The following is a 21,636-nucleotide window of genomic DNA, read 5'->3' on the forward strand; positions in this document are numbered from 1 at the left end:
GCAAAGGAAAGAGAAACTGGTCTATCACACATTTTAAAAATTTCTTACAGAAATCTCACATTCTCAAAGCCTAGAAGACAGGAAGGGTTACTCATAGCAAATTTGCAAAGCATCCCTATAATAACCTTGATAATACTCCACCCTGCCCCACACCAGAGATAATAAATAACCCCAAGGGAACCATCCACCTACAGAAGTGGACACAAGAGGATGAAGACACTCATTAAAGGGGAAAAAAAATCACCCAATTATGGATAATTCACAATGAGCTGGCAAGCCCTATTTTGCTATGAGTAGCAAGAGTTCACCACGAAACACCCTAATAATGTGTATATAAAGCAAACTCAACTGAGTAGGGCACTCGCTACCTGAGCATCACTTCCAGCTTGGACAACATGTCTGTGCGCTTCTCTTCAGCATCCCGACGAATGGGCTCTGTGCGCCTCTCAAGTGGAGGGTCAGGGCTGGGGGCCGGAAACACATGTGGTGTGCCAGGCATCGGAAATGGCTTCTCATGTGCCTTTGGGGGCAGCTCATCAGCTGGAAGCTACAGTGGAGGGCTGGGCAGTGGAAGTGTTCCGTGTTCTACCTTCACTAGTAATGAACATGGCCTACTGTCAGGCAATGAGAAGGTGACCATGCAGAACCTCAATGATCGCCTGGCCTCCTACCTGGAGAATGTCCAAGCATTAGAGGAGGCCAATGCTGACTTAGAGCAGAAGATCAAGGACTGGTATGAGAAATTTGGACCTGGTTCTTGCCGTGGTCTTGACCATGACTACAGCAGATACTTTCCAATCATTGATGATCTTAGAAACCAGGTAAGCAGCACATTGTCATGTCAAGCCTGGTGACAGTACTTGGCACCATGTATGTGCAAATGGGTACATTGGCACCACAGGGCTTTGGGATCCACTTCCAAATATGTGGTAGTTTATTGTCAGTGTAAATTCTAAGCTTTGTCTGTAGCCCACTTGTTACTGACATGGGGTACACATGCATGTTTTCAGTAGTATTAAAATATCTTAAAACTGCTGTGACTTCAATTGCATTTTTATAAGCTTTTCATAAGGAAAAGTAAAAGGTTTCTGTGACGGGTTAGTAGGAAATTAAAACAGACTATGCTTCCATTTCTCATCTTCATATTTTTAGGTGCCAGAAATACTGCTATAAATGAATAGGTAACTTTATGTCAAGAAAAAGTGAACTTCTAAAGAATTGTCTCACTCTTAACTCTCCCTTTTTTCCAGATAATTACTGCAACTACAAGTAACGCCAATATCGTCCTGCAAAATGATAATGCAAGACTGACAGCTGATGACTTTAGACTCAAGTGAGTAGAACTGAAGAGAAAGAGAAACAAAAGAATTAAGCACCCTTTTCTTTATATTATTATTTTTGTGTGTGCCAGTAGTGGAGATTGAGCTCAGGATCTGAACTCTGTCCATTCCCTTTTTCACTCAAGGCTGGGATGCTACCACTTGAGCCACATGACTCTACTTCTAGTTTTTTTGGTGGTTAATTGAAGATAAGAGACTCAAGGACTTTCCTGTCCCGGGTGGCTTCAAACCACGATTCTTAGATGTTAGACTCTAGAGTAGCTAGGATTACAGGTGTGAGCCACCAGAACCCAGTTTCCCTTCTTTTATTTAGAACTTGGCCTTATTCTTTCTTTTTGTTGATCTGTTTCTCCATTTGAAATCACATGTAGGTTAGAATGACTACTTGGGGGTGCCCTCACAAATGACCTGGAATCTCGAGGTCATAGGGAAGAGTTTTTTTTTTTAATATTCCCAGTCACTTGCTTCAAAGAAATGTATTTATTGCATGCTAGGTGATCTAAATGAGCCTTATGTATGACTTGAACAGTTTGACCTCAAAGCTTAGTTTGAGTTTGATTGTGAATGTGAATTACTGACAAAGGATGGCTTTCCAACATTTCTCAGGTTTGAAAATGAGCTGGCCCTTCACCAGAGCGTGGAGGCAGACATCAATGGCTTGCGCAGAGTTCTCGATGAGCTGACCTTGTGCAGAACCGACCTGGAGGTCCAGCTGGAAACACTCACTGAGGAGCTGGCCTACCTCAAGAAGAACCATGAGGAGGTAAAACGTTCTTCCTCACCAGTTTTCACATGACCCCCTACCAAAATAACAAATCAGGTGACCAGAGTCACATCTTAAATCATCAAAAAGAGCTTATCCGTTGCTCCCCATGCCTGAAATGTTTTTATTTTGTCCCTTTTCCGTAATGGCTTCAAACTCTAGGGATCTTGTCTCCTCTTGACTCTTTTAAAAATAATCAAGATTGGCTGGGAATGTAGCTGAGTGATAGAGTGTTTGCCTAGCATGCATGAAGCCCTGGGTTCAATTCCTCAGGACCACATACACAGAAAAGGCCAAAAGTGGCACAGTGGCTCAAGTGGTAAAGGGCTAGCCTTGCGTAAAAGAAGCTCAGAGACAATGTGCAGGCCCCGAGTTCAAGTCCCAGGCTTGGCAAACAACAACAACAACAAATAGTCAAGATCCTCATGTGGTTAAATACCATCTGTTCCAGGAGATGAAGGCGCTGCAGTGCGCGGCGGGAGGCAACGTGAACGTGGAGATGAACGCGGCGCCCGGGGTGGACCTCACCGTGCTGCTCAACAACATGCGGGCCGAGTACGAGGCCCTGGCCGAGCAGAACCGCAGGGATGCCGAGGCCTGGTTCAACGAAAAGGTGCCTGCCGGCCTGTCACCAGCCTCCCCGTGCGCTCTGAGGATGCTCAGGGCCCTAACCTGTGCTCCCTGACTTTCCTCTTTTCAGAGCGCCTCGCTGCAGCAGCAGATCTCCAACGACGCCGGAGCCACCACCTCTGCCCGGAACGAGCTGACCGAGATGAAGCGCACCATGCAAACCCTGGAGATCGAGCTCCAATCCCTGTTAGCCACGGTGAGTACTAAGTACAAGGTTGTAAGTACAGATTTGCTTTCGACGGTGGGGGGAAAATGAAAGGGATATTTTCTTCCAGAGAGTATTACTCATTCGAGGATTTTTATCCACTAATTAGGAGGTTGACATAAGACACATTTGCATTTTGCCTATGATACTTCTCTCTGCCTATTATGCTTAGATGCTAATAATTGTGATTTGGCACATATAATTATTTTTGAAGGACTCAAGGAAGGAAAAGAAAGCTAGGCATTAATCTTAGATCCTCAAGAGGCTGAGATCCGAGATTGTGCTACAGAGCCAACCTGGGAAGAAAAGTCTATGAGACCCTATCTTCAACTAACCAGCAAAATTCTGGACTAGAGGCAGGGTTCAAGTGGTAGAACATCAGCTATGGGCAAGAAAGACCATTCCATACCAGCACAAAAAGAAAAAAACAGAGAAAGGGAAGGAAGGAAAAGGAGAAGCAAAAAGAGAAAATAAGAAAAAGAAGAGAGAAAAAGAGAAAAGAAAGTCTACCCTGAATCTTCTCTTCCCACTCAAAAGGAGCAAAAATCACTATCTATGAAAAGCAAAAATGTGTTCCAACCTTCCCTCATCTAGAATTCCTTTTGGCCAGTTAACCAAGAGCACATAAGTTCCTTTTAAGTGACGATTAATAAGAAACAAAGCAGAGGTGTAAGGGTTGACTCTAAAAGTTAAGCATGCTTAATGATAATAATAACCTTTTTCATTAAGGGTTTGCTCAGTGGTTTCACCCACCTTAGACCACAATATCCCTGAGGCATAGGCAGGGAACCTGTACATCTCATACCAAAAGAAGAGACAAGAACCAATTGTCAACCTCCAAGACTATACCTGCCCACCATGGCTAGAAAACTTCAATACGTTAAGCCCAGAAGGAGCTGTGAATGCATTTAAAACTGGGGTTTCTGTAAAATATATTTTGACATCTATTTCATGTAAAATTAGTTCCTTCTGTGGATCCATATAAACTCACGTGAGCTTACAAGCCAAAGAATTGTACCATAAAGCTTTTATTTATTCTACTTATACAAAATTTATACAATTCATTATAGGATGTTTCTTTTTTCAGAGAAGATCTGCCATCCTAATGAGACAAGGCTGTCACCCCATCAGAAATAAAACAGCAAAGTGTCAGGGCACATTTATTCCTTAGATATTGAACAAATGGCATGGTTTGGATGAATATGATTGTTTGCATTAAGTAAAGTGATTTGGCTAATGTTGAAACAGTATGGTAACAGCTACAAAATGATGTCTTACCAAACCCTAGAAACAATCCCTGGAGTGCTCCTTAGTGGAGACAGAGGGCAACTACTGCACACAGCTGGCCCAGATCCAGGCTCAGATCGGGGCCCTGGAGGAGCAGCTGCACCAGGTCAGGACCGAGACTGAGGGCCAGAAGCTGGAGCATGAGCAACTGTTGGATATCAAGGCCCACCTGGAAAAAGAGATTGAGACCTACTGCCGCCTGATAGATGGAGATGATAGGTAAGCACTTCTTCCTGAGAAGACTATTTATCTACTAAGATTATTAGATTAATTGAAATCAAGAACACACAATCTATGAACCAGATTGTGTATTTAAAACACACACACACACACGCGCGCACACACGCGCGCATAAAATCTTTTTAGCACTAGTTCAGCATTTAATGGCTCCTACTTTAAAACAGTGCTTCTTTGTTTCTTTAGCAAAATCCACAGCAATAATTAGTGATAAACCTATTTTACAGCTCTTGTTTTAAATCAAAAGGCCAAGGTGGACCGAGAAATCAGATCAAAGGTAAACAAAAGCTGTATGTGCTTGCTTCCTTCCTTTTTCCTCTTTTCTTTCCTTCTTTCCTTCCTTCACTCCCTCTTTCCTTCCTCCTTCCTACATTTCTTTTTATTTCTTTTTTCTTTCTTTCCTCCTTCCTTCTTTCCTTCCTTCCTTTCTTTCTTTCTTTCTTTCTTTCTTTCTTTCTTTCTTTCTTTCTTTCTTTCTTTCTTCCTTCCTTTCTTTCTTTCTTCTTTTCAGTAAATGTTTGAAATAGTTATTTCCCATTTAGGAAGTAAACAAATTTTAACAGTTCATACGTGTTCTTTTAGACTCATCTAAACCCACCATCGTTAAAACAGTTGTTGAAGAATTAGATCCTCGTGGCAAAGTTCTCTCGTCCAGAGTCCACACCATGGAGGAGAAACCCACCAAAGCCAACAAGAGTGAGCAGAGAGTGCCTTCTTAAGCTTCAGCACACTTGAAAAGAACGGCCCCTAAATTAAAATACCAAGCAGAAACTAGCTTCCTGAATAAAGGCCTTCTTACTTTTCTGCTTTTATTCCATGAGTGAAGACAAGCACTTTTTAGAGTAGTGACATTTCTTTCGCTTTTCTTTATGGTTGGTGTTTCAATAAAAGTTCTTCCTGTTGCAAGTCACCTTGAGCCTGGGTCTGGTTAATCTTTGTATTTTAAATATACCCTCCAAGGGGAGCTGGATTTTTGTCTTTAATTCCCTTGGTTTGATTCACTGATCTTCACAAGTTAGGAGTAAGTTTAGCATATATAAACTAGTAGGGGGAATCTTTTTCACATTTCTGTAAAATTTTGTTTTCCATCCACTAAAACTTACTTAAATACATACTAAGTGCCAGTAATGAGAATAAAACAAAACAAACACACAAAATGCTCTACATTACCAACACTGGGGAGCAAACCTCACACGTGCAAGGCAGGTGCTCTACCACTTGAGCCATGCTCCCAGACATTATAAAATGTTCCTTTGAAAATGACAAAATAATGGCATTTGCAGGGAAATGGATGGAGCTAGAAGGAATCATGTTGAGCGAGGTAAGCCAAGAACGAAGAGACAAACGGTACATGGTCTCCCTCATAAGTGGATGCTAAATCCAAAAGGTTAGGTGATACGACAAAACTAACAGGACTTAAGAAACAAAGAACTCCCGCTCATCTGGTTGAACCACTACTAAATATCCTCATGCTGCTGATCACAAATATGGTATATAACATGTGAACACTGTTATATATTACAGACTGTGGTAGACAATTTGCTCCAGGGAAGTTAGAATGAACTTGTGACTTTGAAATTATGTAATCATTTAATCACAATCAAAAAAAAAAAAAAAAAAGAACCTCGGGGAAGGGAGGGAGGGAGGGGATGGTAGGGGGAAAACAATGGAGGGGGTAACAATGTTCAAGAGGAAGTGTACTCATAACCTCACTCATGTAACTGTAACCCTCTGTATAGTAGCTTTACAATAAAAAAAAAAAAAAGAATGACAAAAAAAATAAAATAAAATGCTAGGCAAACATTCTAAAAAAAAAAAAAAATGTTCCTTTGAAAGGGAGGAGAAAGAGAGATATATGAGGCATGGAGAATTCATCGTTTTAGTACTTACATCATTATTTTAGTCTCTCCGCCATGAGGGTAGAGATTTACAGCAACGCTGTTCAGATTTTTCCACCCATGGCTACCCAGCAACGCACTTCTGAAGTTAGAATTGTGAGATTGTATTCAGTCTGTGTGATCAAAGAATTTGTTTCTCTGACTCCTGTTTTAAAGACTCATGGAGGCAGGAGGAGATAGAAACACAGCAGAAACTCCTTCAGAGAGTTATTTGAGAGGGAAAGAAATGTTCCTGCATTAACTCACACCAGAAACAGCGTGCTTTTCCTCAGGACCCAGTATCTATTACTGAACTCTACAGAGCAGGTTCATACCAGCTGAGTGGCAATCACTCTCAAGCTCTTCCCTTCATTCTTCCTTACACACACTTAACACAACTCAAATGAACCAAAAGCACGTACCTACCTTCTCACTTAGTTATCTAATCAACTGGTCCTCATATCCTATACATTAATTCAAAATCAGAAGAAAATAGCTCACCTTATGGCTTCATAGTCCAAAGTATTAGCTTCTTTTTTGAAGGATAGTTAACAGGTGCTTACCAAACCAAACTTACTCTTACCACACGATCCAGTAATTGCTGAATCCTTACATCTTTATCCAAGAGTTTAAAATGTATGTTGGTGGCTCATGCCTGTAATCCTAGCTACTCAAGAAGCTGAGATCTGAGGATCGTGGTTTGAAACCAGGCAAAGCAGAAAGGAAGTCCATAAGAATCTTATCTCTAATTAACTACCAAAAGCCCAGAGCGGAGCTGTGGATCAAGAGTGCTAGCCTTGAATAAAAAACAAATCTCAAGCCCCAAGACCAGCATACATACATACCACACACACACACACACACACACACACACACACACACACACACAAACTATAACCATACAAAAATTTACATGGGTATATTTATAGTCACTCTGTTCATTAATGGCACAAACTTAGAAGCAACCAAAATGTCTTTCAGTGAGTTAATGAGTAAAGAAATGGTCTAGATCTAGACAATAGGATAAAACGCAACACAAAATAAAGAAATGAGATATGGAGCCATAAAAAGACATGGAGGAAAGTTAAATATGTATTAATGTGTGAAGGAAGCCAATCTAAAAGGCTTTTGCTATAAAATAGATCTCCATTACCAGGCACAGAAGATAAGTAGACAGACATTATAGAAATGTCCAAATCCATAGAATGTACAATGCCAAGAACAACCACAAATGCAAATCATGAAGTTTAGTGATATGATGTGTCATTGTAGATTCATCAACTGAAACAAATGTACCACTTGGGATGGGAAGGTGGCTCAGTGCTGGAGTGCTTGCCTTGCATGCATGAGGACCTGGGTTCGATTCCTCAGCACCACATATGCAGAAAAAGCCAGAAGTGGTGCTGTGGCTCAAGTGGTGGAGCTCTAGCTTTGAGCTGAAGAGCTGAGGGACAGCGCCCAGGCCCAGAGTTCAGGCCCTAGGACTGACAAAAAAAAAATGTTCCACCCTAGTTGAGGATGTTGGTAATGGGGGAGAGACTGCATTTTATATGGGCAGGGAATATGCAGAAAATCCATGTACATTTCTCTTACTTTTGTTGTGAATCTAAAACTGCTTTAAAGTAGCCATTTCAATTTTCTTTAAAGATTTTTAACTGGTTGGCTTGGATTTCTTTAATATTTGAGATGTCTGACCACCAACTCATTATAACTCAGGAAATAAACTCTTGCCAGTAGAACCAAGTTGAGAGAATACGTGAATAATATTTAGGACTTTTCTAACTTTTTATTGATTCCAGAAAGAATCGATAACAATAGATAGCCAACACTTACTATATGTGAAGTGCTGTTCTAAAAATTATTTAAGGGCTGGGAATGTGGATTAGTGAGAGAGTGCTTGCCTAACATGCATGAAGCCCTGAGTTCAGTTCTTCAGTACCACATAAACAGAAAAGGCCAAAAGTGGTGGTGTGGTTCAAGTGGTAGAGTGCTAGTCTTGAGCGAAAGAAGCTTAGGGACAGTGCCCAGGCTCTGAGTTCAAGCCCCAGGACTGGCAAAATAAACAAAAATTATTTAGTTCTCACAAAACCCTTTGAGGTAGATATTAAATCATTTTCACTTTACAGATAAAGAAACTGAGGCAGAGATGAATTTTTATTTTCCCAGAGTCACACAGCTCATAACGGGAGGTATTTAGAATCCAGCAAATTTGACTTTGAGTCTGTGGACTTGACCATAACATAATCATTCCATTCTGGTGAGAACTCTTCGACCATTAGTCAATCTGAGGTTATCAGAGTCACCAGTCTCTTTCCCAAACCAGGAGAGCCATTTGGCAAGAAGAATTGGCATACCAGAACCTGATTCGATAAAGAAATATGAAAACTAAGGAGGAATCACTTCCAGCACTTGAGAGGCAGAGACAGGAAGGTCATGAGTTCGAAACCAGCTTAGGGTCTATATTGAGTTAAAACTTAGGCTGGGCTACATAGTAAAACATTGTCACATACTAAGACCCTGTCTCAAAAAAAATGCATAGCAATCTAATTAGAAAATCTCACATGTGTTCTAGAAAATTTTCTTTGTAAGCTTGACTAACAGAAATGTAGAATATGAGTTTTAAGCAACAATGTTTTTTAAAAATGAAATCCTAAATGTATGGGGGGGGGATTAACATATAGTCATTAGAGTAAGATGACATCATGAAAAACTTCATCCTGAAATGAAATTTTTAATTGTTGTGGGTATCAAATATATTGAGAAATATCTGGACTACTTGTGGATTTGAATGCATGGGTTTTTCTGACCAAGGAATATTAAAAAATAATTAATATGAGAGTAACTCAGACCACCAACTCATGATTGAATAGTGCATAGGAAGAGATTAATCTTGTATTTAGAGACTTACTAACTTCAAGGTTCATTCTATTTGATTATTCTGAAGACCTTTAATACACACATTCTGTAACATTCTAATACCTAATGGATTCTCCACAAAAAAAGATGAATAGTAAGTTGCTAGATACTGCTTTCATACCATGAATAGAATAACCACTCTCCAAGAATAAACATCTAGTGGCCTGGGAAATTTGTTAAATCTATCCTCCACTTCCAAAAAGAACTAATGCGTACCTGAACTTTGTAAAGTAAGTCATGGAGAGGAAGCTTGTGATTAAGAGAATTCAGGAGTCTTGCATGATGAGTCAATGAGAATGACCTTTGGGAAGGAGGTAAGTACCATGTGTCCCAAGCCTGCTTTGATGGAGGAAGAGCGGTCTATGATCTATGCAGCCACTTTAGTCTGGGAGCCAACTCATCCCCCAAATGGTGCTTATAATATATGCTTAACTTATTTTACAAAAGATGTGAAGTTAATTAGTATTTATAAACTATCTGGAGATAAATAGATTATGCTAATAATACTTTGCAACCTCATAATACGTCCTATCTAAAAAAAAAATCTCAGCCCTTGTAAACTATCATACTGACAATACATTTTGTTTTTCTGATTAAAATTTTGACCAGGTCACAACAAAATCAGTAGTAAGTCTCTAAATACAAGATGAATCTCTTCCTATGCACTATTCAATCATGAGTTGGTGGTCTGAGTTACTCTCATATTAATTATTTTTTAATATTCCTTGGTCAGAAAAACCCATGCATTCAAATCCACAAGTAGTCCAGATATTTCTCAATATATTTGATACCCACAACAATTAAAAATTTCATTCAGGGAAAAAAATTACTGCTTCACCACTAAGCCTGTAATTAGTTGACCAATTCAATTAGTACCATTGTAAGTGATAGAGCTCTGACCCTGTCTAACATGTCCACTCCATTATAATAATATAAATAATTAATATTTTCAAAATGTGCTCTTCAGACTGTCTTATAAGTCATTCATTATGGGAGCCACTGATGATCTGAGTCTTTAGTTGAGGTTGAGGATGTTTACTTCATAGGGGTGAGCCACAAGGAGACTGGTTATCAAGGCAAAAGAAGAAAACATCTTCTCACCCATGACAACTAACATAGGTATCGCAGTTAGGGATTTTCAGGTCATGATGGAAACATCTCTCTCCAGACCTTTCACTCCCCACTGGTCAGTATCAAACTTATGTCTCAAAACAACCCAAAATGTTTTAAATACATCCACTTACACTAAAGAACAATAACCCATATCTTTGAGGCAGGGAAGTGAAGTATTTGGAGATTCCGAAGTTAGTTCAATTGATGTTCTACAGAATCAAGAAATTTCAATATACATTGACCATGTATTCATGACTTGTAGTGAGACAGATCAGCAAGCGATAGCAGGAATGCTATTTGTTCACAATATTTTTAAAACTCAATTAAAACACTCCCACTATTGAAATATTGCTGAATATTGTCTGATTTCAGTTTTTAAAAAAACTCGTTAAAGTGAGTATCATGAAGAAACCTGCACATATACGTAGCACAAGTTTAATGAAGGTTTCTCACTTGAATAACTAATCCTTTGTTGGATGGGAAGAAAATCTAGACTCTGTTCCTGAGGTGAGAAAAGATGTACAAAGCCAGGTGTGGTGATGTATGTCTGTACTCCCAGTACTTAGACAGCTGAGACAGGAGGACTTTGAGTTCAAGGACAACCTGTACTATGGAAGGATGGAAGGAGAGAACGAAGGAAGGAAGGAAGGGAAGGAAGGAAGGAAGGAAGGAAGGAAGGAAGGAAGGAAGGAAGGAAGGAAGGAAGGGAAGGAAGGAAGGAAGGGAGGGAGGGAGGAAGGAAGGAAGGGAGGAAGGAAGGAAGGAAGGAAGGGAGGAAGGAAAGGAGGGAGGGAGGGAGGGAGGGAGAAAAGAGGGAGGAAGGGAGGGAGGGAGAGAGAGAGGGAGAGAGGGAGGGAGGGAGGGAAGAAGGAAGGGAGGAAAAAAGAAATTTTTATAAAAATAAATTATGGTTTCTGAGGTCTGTGAACTATGATTACCACTAGGACTTTAAAGCTATGATTTAGTCTGACTCTACCTGGCACCTTTTTTATATATAAAATATGTCCCTGGGGCATCTTGTCACCTACTGGACACTATAAAAAATCACCCAATGGTGAAAACAACAATTAGGATGCAAGTAGTGCTTTATTACAGGTGGGCTCCGGTGGATTGCAAGGACTTCTGGACACTATAAAAGGCCACAGGAGCCGCGCTCTGAACAAAGTGGCCTTGGCTCTGTACCAGTCTGGAAAAGGGGCGCTAGCTGGGCTGTTGTCATGTCTTTTCGGCTTCCTGGTGGCTCCAGGCGGATGTGCTCGCCGGCTGAGTCTGTCCGGCTTTCTCGTGGAGAGACCAGCTTTGTGACCGGCAGCATGTGTGTTGGGTCGGGAGCAGGAAGCAGCTATTCTTGTGCTCTTGCAGGCATTTCTTCAGGGGGGAGCTGCAGCCATAATGGGGCACCAGGAAGTGGCACTGGTTTTCTTGGAAATGAGGCTGGCCTCCTCTCTGGGAATGAGAAGATGACCATGCAGAACCTCAATGATCGCCTGGCCTTGTACCTGGACCATGTGCATGCCCTGCAGAAGGCCAACTCAGAGCTGGAGCTGAAGATCAAGGGCTGGTATGAGAAATACGGGCCTGGTTGTTGCCGGGGACTTGATCATGACTACAGCAGCTATTTCCCAGTCATTGAAGACTTGAAAAAACAGGTAAGAAATAAAAGACTTGAGCCAGGCACTGAAAACTCATGCCTATAATCCCAGCTACTCAGGAGGCTGAGATCTGAGGATTGTGGTTTGAAGCCAGGCCAGGCAGAAAAGTCCATGAGACTCTTATCTCTAATTAACCAGCAAAAAAAAAAAAAAAAAAAAAAAGGCCAAAAGTGGTGTTGTGGCTCAAGTGGTAGAGTACTAGCCTTGAGTAAAAATAGCCAAGGTAGCATGAGAAGTCCTGAGTTCAAGCCCCAGTACAGGCATTAAAAAAAGAAAAGAAAAGAAAGGCTGGGCACCAGTGGCTCACATCTGTAATCCTAGCTATTCAGGAGGCTGAGATCTGAGGATCATGGTTCAAAGCCAGCCTGAGCAGCAAAGTCCATAAACCAATAAACCACCAGAGAACAGGAAGTGGTGCTGTGGCCCAAGTGGTAGAGCGTGTACCTTGAGATGAAGAGCTCAGGACAGCACCCAGGCCCAGAGTTCAAGCCCCACGACCAACAAAATTAAAAAAAAAAAAAAAAGGAAAGAGAGACAGAGACAGAGAGAGAAAGAGACCATGTGACATTTAAGTTCAGGATAACTATTATCTGATGGAAATCTAAAGTTCATTGAACATAGGAAAAATGCTACTTAATACAGATGCTTGTCGTGGAGTCATGAAATCTGGAGGGTCCTTTGACTTTGCATATTTCACATTTTTCACAACTTACCCTGTTTAGATTATTTCTGCGACCTCTGGCAATGCCAGAATTATTCTACAAAATGACAACGCAAGACTGACCGCTGATGACTTCAGGATGAAGTAGGTTCAAATCAAGTCACTTATGATGTTCATAGACATAAAAATACTGCTGCTAAAGAACTTATCTTTTCTTTCTAAACCCAAAAATGTGCTAATAAAACGATTCTACAAAAGAAATCCAATTTCACACACCTTTCTAAAGAGCTATCACCAACTTTTTAAATCTAGCAATACTGCATTCAACTGTCAAACACATTGGATGACAAAAATCAGCTCTAACAAAAGGACACCTATACATAAATCAGTGGGTTTTTCAAATTATTTCACCAGTTTGTCCTTGTAAGAACCATCAGGAAATGTCTTTACAAGTTTGCCTTCAGCAGTCTGTGATAGAAATACTCAAGCACTTTGTGATGTTTAAGGTACGAAAATGAGCTGGCTTTGCACCAGGGCGTTGAGGCCGACACCAGTGGTCTTCGCCGAGTGTTAGAGGAGCTCACCCTTTGTACAACTGATTTGGAGATTCAGTGTGAAGCCCTCACCGAGGAACTGACCTATCTCCAAAAGAACCATGAGGAGGTGAGAGCACAGCCTACACCTTGGCTTTGTACTTAATGTCTGGCTTCCTGCCTCACCTTCCATCGCAGGAGTGAACATCAATTTAAAACAACCACTCCTCCCTTGAGCATTAACACTGACCCCTTTCCAGGAAATGGAAGTCCTACAATGTGCCTCTGGAGGGAACGTAAATGTGGAGATGAATGCAGTCCCGGGAGTAGACCTAACTGCTCTGTTGAACAATATGAGGGCCGAGTACGAGGACCTGGCTGAGCAGAACCGCAAAGATGCCGAGGCCTGCTTTAATGAGAAGGTATGACTATGGGGACTCACACAAGCCAACCTTGTTCAGTAGACAATGGAGACCAACCACTGACCCTTCTGACAATTCTGATTCAGAGCGCATCCCTGCGACAACAGATCTCAGATGATTCGGGGGCACTCACAGCAGCCAGATGTGAGCTGACAGAACTGAAACGCAACCTGCAAACCTTGGAAATAGAACTTCAGTCCCTCATGGCTATGGTACGTAGACATTGCCACCCAATCAAATACCTGTAGGTCCATTTGCCATCACTATGACAAATGCACGGGGCTAGGTACTTAGAAATTTTTGGAAACTGAAAATCTAAACAACCTGGCACTACCACATCTTGGTAGATGTACATGAAGAAGAAGAGAGCAAGTGGAAGGACAGGACATTAGAATATGTGGGGATGGGGAAGAAATCACTATTTTGTAACAACCCTTTCAGCTATTAATAATTTCTTCCAAAAGCAGCATCCTCAATGGCTTAATTATTTCCCACCAAGCTTCTCCTTTTAAAGATCCCAGAACTTTTTTTTTGGTCATTCGTGGGGCTTGAACTCAGGGCCTGGGCACTGTCACTGAGCTCTTTTGCTCAAAGCTAGTGCTCTATCACTTTGAACCACAGTGCCACTTCTGCTTTTCTGGTGGTACATTGGAGATAAGAGTCTCACAGACCTTTCTGCCCCAGCTGTCTTTGAACCATGATCCTCTCAGCCTCCCAAGTAGCTAGGATTACAAGCATAAGCCACCAGCACCCAGTTCCCAGCACTTCTTACCATTACCATACTAGGACCAAGCTTCCAAACTACAACTCTTGGGGGATACATTCAAACTTTTATCCAAACCATAGCACTATATGTGCATAGATAAATAAATATATATAAATAAATAAACATATTACATTATATATAAGATATAATATATATCTTATTTTTTTGCCAGTACTAGGGCTTGAATTCAGGACCTTGAGCTCCGGGTTGGCTTTTCCTGCTCAAGGCTGTTCTACTTCCAGCTTTTTGCTGATTAGTTGGAGATAAAAGTCTCTAATTTGTCTACTCAGGCTAGCTTTGAACAGTGATTCTCAGATACCAGTTTTCTGAGTAGCTTGGACTATAGGTGTGAGCCCCACTGGCAGCTTAAAATAGATCACTAAGTACAGTGTATGTAATTATATATGACTAAAAATACAATGTGTCATAAATATTCAAAATTTTGTCCATAAATACTACTTCTAACTCACCAACACCAAAACTTAAAAAATGACATTTTCAATGGAGATGATTTTTTTTAATCTTAATAATTTTGATTTTTCAGTTGAAACTGCTTGGGCCCTACCATGGTATGCTTAAAATACAAACATGCCATTCTCTCTTGCTTTCCTTTGTTCTTTCAGAAACAGTCCTATGAATGTTCCTTGGCTGAGATTGAAGGAAATTACTGTGTTCAGCTCCAACAAATCCAGGATCAGATTGGTGTGAAGGAAGAGCAACTACAACAGATCCGAACAGAAACAGAAGGGCAGAAGCTGGAGCATGATCAGCTTCTTGATATCAAAATATTTTTGGAAAAAGAAATCAAAACATATTGCAACTTATTAGATGGAGAAGAAAGGTAAATACTGATTTTGGTGAGGGGGGATTTACCTCACAATGACCGAGTCTTTCTGTGAATATTATACCAATACTGTATCCTGAAATTTGCTAAAGATTATATTCTTAAATATCTTTAGCTGTATACATTATTTAATTCAAGTGAAATGAAAACAGATTTGAAAAACCAAAGTTCTAAGTAGGTAAAATATTTGTGTGTATAATGATATAAAGGACAATTAAGTATGTAATATTTAATCCTAGTAGTTTAATCAAAAGAGAATGTGTTTTCTATAATATATATTTAAACAAATTGTGTGTGTGTGTGTGTGTGTGTGAGAGAGAGAGAGAGAGAGAGAGAGAGAGAGAGAGTTCAGGTTCTCGTGCTTGAACTCCAGGCCATGGTGCTGTTCCTTAGCTTTTTCACTCAAAGCTAATGCCCTACCATTTTATCTCACAGCTCCACTTTTTGGCTTTTGGGTGGTTCATTAGAAATTAGAGTCTCATAGACTTTCCTACTCAGGCTGACTTCAAACTGAAATTCCTCACTCAGATCTCAGCTTCCTGAGTATCTAGGATTGCAAGTTTAAGCCACCAGCGCCTAGCTTAAACACATCCCATATAATCACTTATTTTATTACCTTAAAAGTTGCCACACACACACACCCTCTACCAAAGTTGAGCAATGATGATTACGAAGATGTCATTGGAGAGGCACCACCATTTGTCAGCCAAGAGCAAAAAAGGGCCCTAGAATTATAGTTCTGATATGACTCACACACTGGGTAAATTTGAACCACAATTTCCTCATTGATAAGTTTGGATAATACCAAAACCATTTTCTTAACTGTTCTCAGCCACAAGTGGCTCATAATATGCTCTAGCAATAGCTTATGCATGAAAGGTACTCAGCCATCAAGGACTATAACAACACATTTGCCATGGCCACCGGACGAGTAGGTAACATCTCTGTATCCTCGGAGGCTAGGGTGACCCCTCTACAACCTATTTTCCCAAGAACCCAACAGTGATGGCTCCCTTCTCAGTACAAAATATGCTTCGTGGCCACCATACTTTTTTTTTTTTACCTGACAGCACCTTTCCTGCTATATGTAACTTTTTACATCAATGCTTGATTTCTAAGAAAGCATTATACTAAACTACTTGTATTTCTAGGCCTAGCCCACCTAGTGAGTGGGCACTTCAAGCATGAACAAAAAATAAAAAGGAGAACCTGGAATTACCAGATTGCTAGATGAAGTAATATTTGGTTGTAGGAAATTTCTAATCATAAACAGTTATTTAATCTCTTTTGAAGTATACTGGTGTCTCTTAAATATAGATGAATTTAAATCTTACTGAAAGGAGAACTCCAAAATTCTTGTTTCTAGTTCATATTTTTATAAGCTCCCTATTAAAAGAAAAAATACAGTAATTTACTCTTTTCTTCACAGAAGAAGTGAATCCACATGTCCTAAATCAAAAGAAAGCAAGTCTGCAAATTCTGAAAATCAAAACAAAGGTATAAAAAGCTTCTACTAAAGATAATTCTTTTAAATTATTTCAGTTTTATTAAATAAAAACTTATTTGTTAGCCAAATGAAATTTATTCTAAGTTTAGCTCTAGTGAATGAAGACATATGAGGATATTATGACAGTTGTGTGTGTGTGTGTGTGTGTGTGTGTGTGTGTGTGTGTGTGTGTGTGTGTGGTGTGTGTGTGTGCCTGTACTAGAGCTTAAACTCAGGGCCTTGCACTCTTACTTAGCTTTTTCACTCAGAGCTGGCACTTTACCACTTGAGCCACAGGTCCAGCTTTTTTAGTAGTTAATTGGAGATAAGAGTCTGATGGGCTTTCCTGCCTTGGCTGGCTTCAAACCATGATCCTCGGATCTCAGCCTCCTGAGTAGCTAGGATACAGGTGTGAGCCACCAACACCTGGCATAACAATTCTTAATACTTGTATTTTATATCTCTATACAATGGCTGTGATCAAATTATTGGAGAAAAGAAAACTCAATCCCCAACATCTTTCTTTCCTGAAGCATATCGTCTTTCATTGGCTCAATGCTTTGATAAAAGAGTAATGCTAAAGCACAAAATAGGAAAGCTGGTATTTAAAAAAAAAAAATGAGGAAGGAAAGGATGGTAGGGGAAAAACAAAGGTGGAGGTAACAATGCTCGATAGGAAATGCACTCATTACCCTGCTCATGTAACTCTAACCCCTCTATACAGTATTTTTACAATAAAAAATATATATGGAAAAAAAACAAAAAAATACTTCAGGCCTGTTCTTACCCAATGCTTAGGTCATGTTAATTCAGATTTCATTTATGCTTCCAAATACCCATTACACTTTAAAAAAAGTGATAAATATTTTTTTTAAAAATAGATGGTCCCAGGTCTTGTGAAATGTTGATTTCAGATACAGTGTTTTATCTCAATTTTCTGTAAATGTACAACTGATTTTAAAAAGCATAACTTCGGTGACTAAATACCTTTTGACTTGTTACAAATGATCACTGCACTTTATTTTATTTTAGATTCAACAGAAGAATCTTTTGTCAAGACAATGGTTGAAGAGCTAGATCAACTGGGCAATGTCCTTTCACTGAGAGTTCATTCAGTGGAAGAAAAATCTTCTAAAATAAGCAACATTACAATGGAGCAACGATTACCTACTAAAGCATCCTAAGAGGGATAAAGTTCTTTTAAAAACAATGCAAGCTTTGCATTGCCCCTTTGCCCCACCCCACTGCTCAAGTCACCCAAGGAAATTATTCACTCTGACCTTAAACATCAAAGGTCTATAATCTCATTTCCTTTTAACTTTTCTCCTGGATTTTGCATGTAATCCTTTCAAGAGGAGGAAACATCTTTCTCTCTGCCTAGTTTTTTTTTTTTTTCTTTTACTCTGTGGGTCTTTTTTTTCCTTTTGCCATTCCATTAAAAAAAAGTTCCTGTCACAAGTTTTTTTTATTAATCTGATTCCTTTAAATTTCCACAGTTGATCTCTAGGTGACAACATTAAAGCCATACTAATAAAACAATATACTTCAGGGTCGCATTTACCTCAATTAATAATGACATATTGGAAAGTACACTGACCCTACCTCTAGGCCCAAATATGTCACTGGTACATAAATAACCTAATCACTTTGGGTTTAGGCTTGTATGGATGTAAAAGATGACACCCAGCATAATTAAGAACTGTTCATACTCACTGCTAGTGGTTCAATCCTATAATCCCAGCTACTTAGGAAGCTGAGATCTGAGAATTGCTGTTCAAAGCCAGCCTGAGCAGGAAAGCCCATGAAACTCTTATCTCCAGGCCATTACCATAAAAGCCCTAAGTGGAACTCAAAAGATACAACACTAGCCTTGAGCAAAATAGCTCAATGACAGTGCCCTGGCCTCAAGTTCAAGCCCCAGCATGAACACATACACACAAACTGTTCATTCTCATATAGTAGACAGAAATATTTTAAAACTGTTGCCAGTCTATATTTGCCACAAAGTATACATTCTACTGTGGACTTCTTTCTAATTTGGGACAACTAAAACAACAATACTCTATAGACAATCCTCATCTGCTGTCTAGTACAATGTAAGCTGAACAGAAAAATAAGAATGATGAGTGAAGAACTCATCAGGAACACCACCAAGCTTCCCCTTGCTGCTCCTAGGGGCACAAACTGGACACCTGGGGAACATAGGGACCTTGCTAGCCCATGGGCTGCACACTAGCTTATGGTCTGAAGAAAAAAAAAAAAAGGTCTGCTTCTCAAGTGAGGCACAGAAATGAACAATTGATCTTTAACCAGCCCTTCCCTCAAATCACATTTAGCACCAACCAATACACTAGGCACTACAAGAGACTTCAGTAGGTTTTCCATGGTCTGAGTGATGCCACAAGTCAGGCCTGGTACCCTGACTTCCACAGGTGAATGTTTGAATACTCAGCTATACCCCTATTCTGATGATGAAAACGTTCACCTCCATCCTGCCACTCAACAGTCCTGCCTGAACACTGGGAACATTCAAATTGAACAAGTGATTATAACTCCCAATGACTTGACCTTGATATACAAATCCCAATTCAAAAATACAAGACAAATTTAAAAACAAAAGCCAGGCACCGGTGGCTCACGCCTGTAATCCTAGCTACTCAGGAGGCTGAGATCTGAGGATCACAGTTCAAAGCCAGCCCGGGCAGGAAAGTCCATGAGACTCTTATCTCCAATAAAACCCCTAGAAAACTGGAAGTGGCGCTGTGGCTCAAGCAGTAGAGCACTCAGCTTGAGCCGAAGAGTGCAGGGACAGCACCCAAGCCCAGAGTTCAAGCCCTACAACCAACCAAAAAAAAATTTTTTTTTTAAACAAAGCAACAAAGGTCTTCAAGAAGCCAATAAGTACACAAGAATGGACTCCAATGAAAGTGGATGAAATCTCAAAGAATTCCTCAAAGAATAGTTGTAAGAATGATCAATAAAATTAAATACACATATCAATACCTGAATGAACTTTTTTAAAGAATACAAATAAACAGCTGAATATTTTTTTAATTCAAGTGGTTAAATGATAAAAGGAAGATCACATAGGATATAAAATAGAAATTGAGTCAGGTGCTAGTGGCTTACACCTGTAATCTTAGCTACCCAGGAGGCTGATATCTAAGAATTGTGGTTCCAAGCCAGTCTGGGCAAGAAAGTCCATGAGACCCTTATCTCCAATTAACCACCAAAAAGCCAGAAGTGGAGTTATGACTCAAGTGTTAGAACACAAATATTGAGTCCTAGGTTCAAGCCCACATACTGGCACCAAAATAATTAATAATAATAATAGTAGTAACAATAATCATGACCATATTGCCATGCCCACATTAAACACCATACTTAATGAGAAACTGAAAGCTTTTCCTCTAAAATCAGGAACAAAACAAAGGCATCCATTCTCACTAATTCTATTCAACATAGCACTGGAGATCCTCACCAAAGCCGTTATCTTACAAGAAATTAAAGACAGCCACATTAGAAAAGTCAATCATCTCTGTTTACGTAAGATATCTCTAAACACTTTATTACAATCTGTTAGAATTAGCTAGTTTCTGGTGGCTCATACCTGTAATCCTAGCTACTCAGGAGGCTGAAATCTGAAGGTCACAGTTCTAAGCTGATCTAGGGCAGAAAAGTCTATAATATTCTTATTTCAATTAACCACCAAAGTAGAGGTATAGCTCAAGTGGTAGAGTAGTATCCTTGATCAAAAAAGCTCTGGAATAGGCCTGAGTTCAAGCTCCAGGACTAACACACACACACACACACACACACACACACACACACACACACACACACACACACACACACAGTCTGTTAGAACTAATAAATAAATTCAACAAAGTTGTAAGATACAAAGTCAACAATTGAAAGTAACATTGCTACTCACTAATCACAAACTCTCTCAAAAAGAAAGTCAAGAAAACAGTACCTTTAACAATAACATAAAAGAATAGAAGAAAAATATAAAGAGGTGAAAGATCTTTATACTGACAGCTATAAAACATGAAAGGAATTAAAGAAATCAAATTTAATGGAAAGATATCACATGTCTATAGATTAGAAGAATTGGGATTGTTAAAAGATTCATGATAGCTACAATGATCTACAGATTTGATGTAATTCCAATTATTTTTTTAAAAAAAAACTGCAATGTGGGCTGGGAAGGTGGCTCAATGGTAGAGTGCTTTCCCTGTATGCATGAAGTCCTGGGTTCAATTCCCCAGCACCACATAAACAGAAAAGGCTGCAAGTGGCGCTGTGGCTCAAGAGCTAGAGTGCTAGCCTTGAGCTGAAAAGCTGAGGGATAGCACCCAGGCCCAGACTGACAAAAAACAGAAACAAAACAAAACAAAACTGGGGCTGGGAAGGTGGCTCAGTGGTAGAGTGCTTGCCTTGTATGCATGAGGCCCTGGGTTCAATTTCTAAGCACCACATAAGCAGAAAAAGCCGGAAGTGGCACTGTGGCTCAAGTGGTAGAGTGCTAGCCTTGAGCTGAAGAGCTAAGGTACAGCGCCCAGGCCCAGAGTTCAGGCCCATGACTGACTAAATAAATAAGTAAAACAAAACTGCAATGTAATTTTTCTCAGAAATTCATATGCAACCACAAAAGATCCTGAGACAAGAACAAAAAGAATGAAGTTGGATATATCATTTCATCTAATCTCAGAATCTACTATAAAGCTCTAAATAATCAAAACATCATAGTCTTGGTGCAAAAACTCATCTCCAGACCTCTGGAACAGAATAAACAGCCCAGAAATACATGCTCGCAGTTGCAATCTTCTTTTTTTTTTTCAAAAAAAAAAGAAAAGAAATAGTGCTAAGAATAGAAATTGGGCACTTTCTTCAATTAAAAA

General features: G+C 39.8%; 2 protein-coding genes across 2 annotated transcripts; both read left to right on the forward strand.

Annotated features, from left to right (window-relative positions):
- Positions 1 to 395: 395 nt before the first annotated feature.
- On the forward strand, positions 396 to 5,181 carry Krt27 (keratin 27). The gene is made up of 8 exons (XM_042673869.1): positions 396 to 821; positions 1,251 to 1,333; positions 1,947 to 2,103; positions 2,555 to 2,716; positions 2,804 to 2,929; positions 4,227 to 4,444; positions 4,690 to 4,739; positions 5,045 to 5,181. The coding sequence occupies exons 1-8, from the start codon at positions 396 to 398 to the stop codon at positions 5,179 to 5,181; spliced, it is 1,359 nt and encodes a 452-aa protein (XP_042529803.1).
- A 6,404-nt stretch (positions 5,182 to 11,585) lies between these two features.
- On the forward strand, positions 11,586 to 17,916 carry Krt26 (keratin 26). Its single transcript, XM_042670568.1, has 8 exons — positions 11,586 to 12,017; positions 12,743 to 12,825; positions 13,188 to 13,344; positions 13,475 to 13,636; positions 13,723 to 13,848; positions 15,026 to 15,243; positions 16,676 to 16,743; positions 17,765 to 17,916. The coding sequence occupies exons 1-8, from the start codon at positions 11,586 to 11,588 to the stop codon at positions 17,914 to 17,916; spliced, it is 1,398 nt and encodes a 465-aa protein (XP_042526502.1).
- The last annotated feature ends 3,720 nt before the right edge of the window (positions 17,917 to 21,636 follow it).

Source organism: Dipodomys spectabilis, unplaced genomic scaffold (assembly GCF_019054845.1).
Source record: "Dipodomys spectabilis isolate Male_0828 unplaced genomic scaffold, ASM1905484v1 ptg000018l, whole genome shotgun sequence".
NCBI lineage: Eukaryota > Metazoa > Chordata > Mammalia > Rodentia > Heteromyidae > Dipodomys > Dipodomys spectabilis.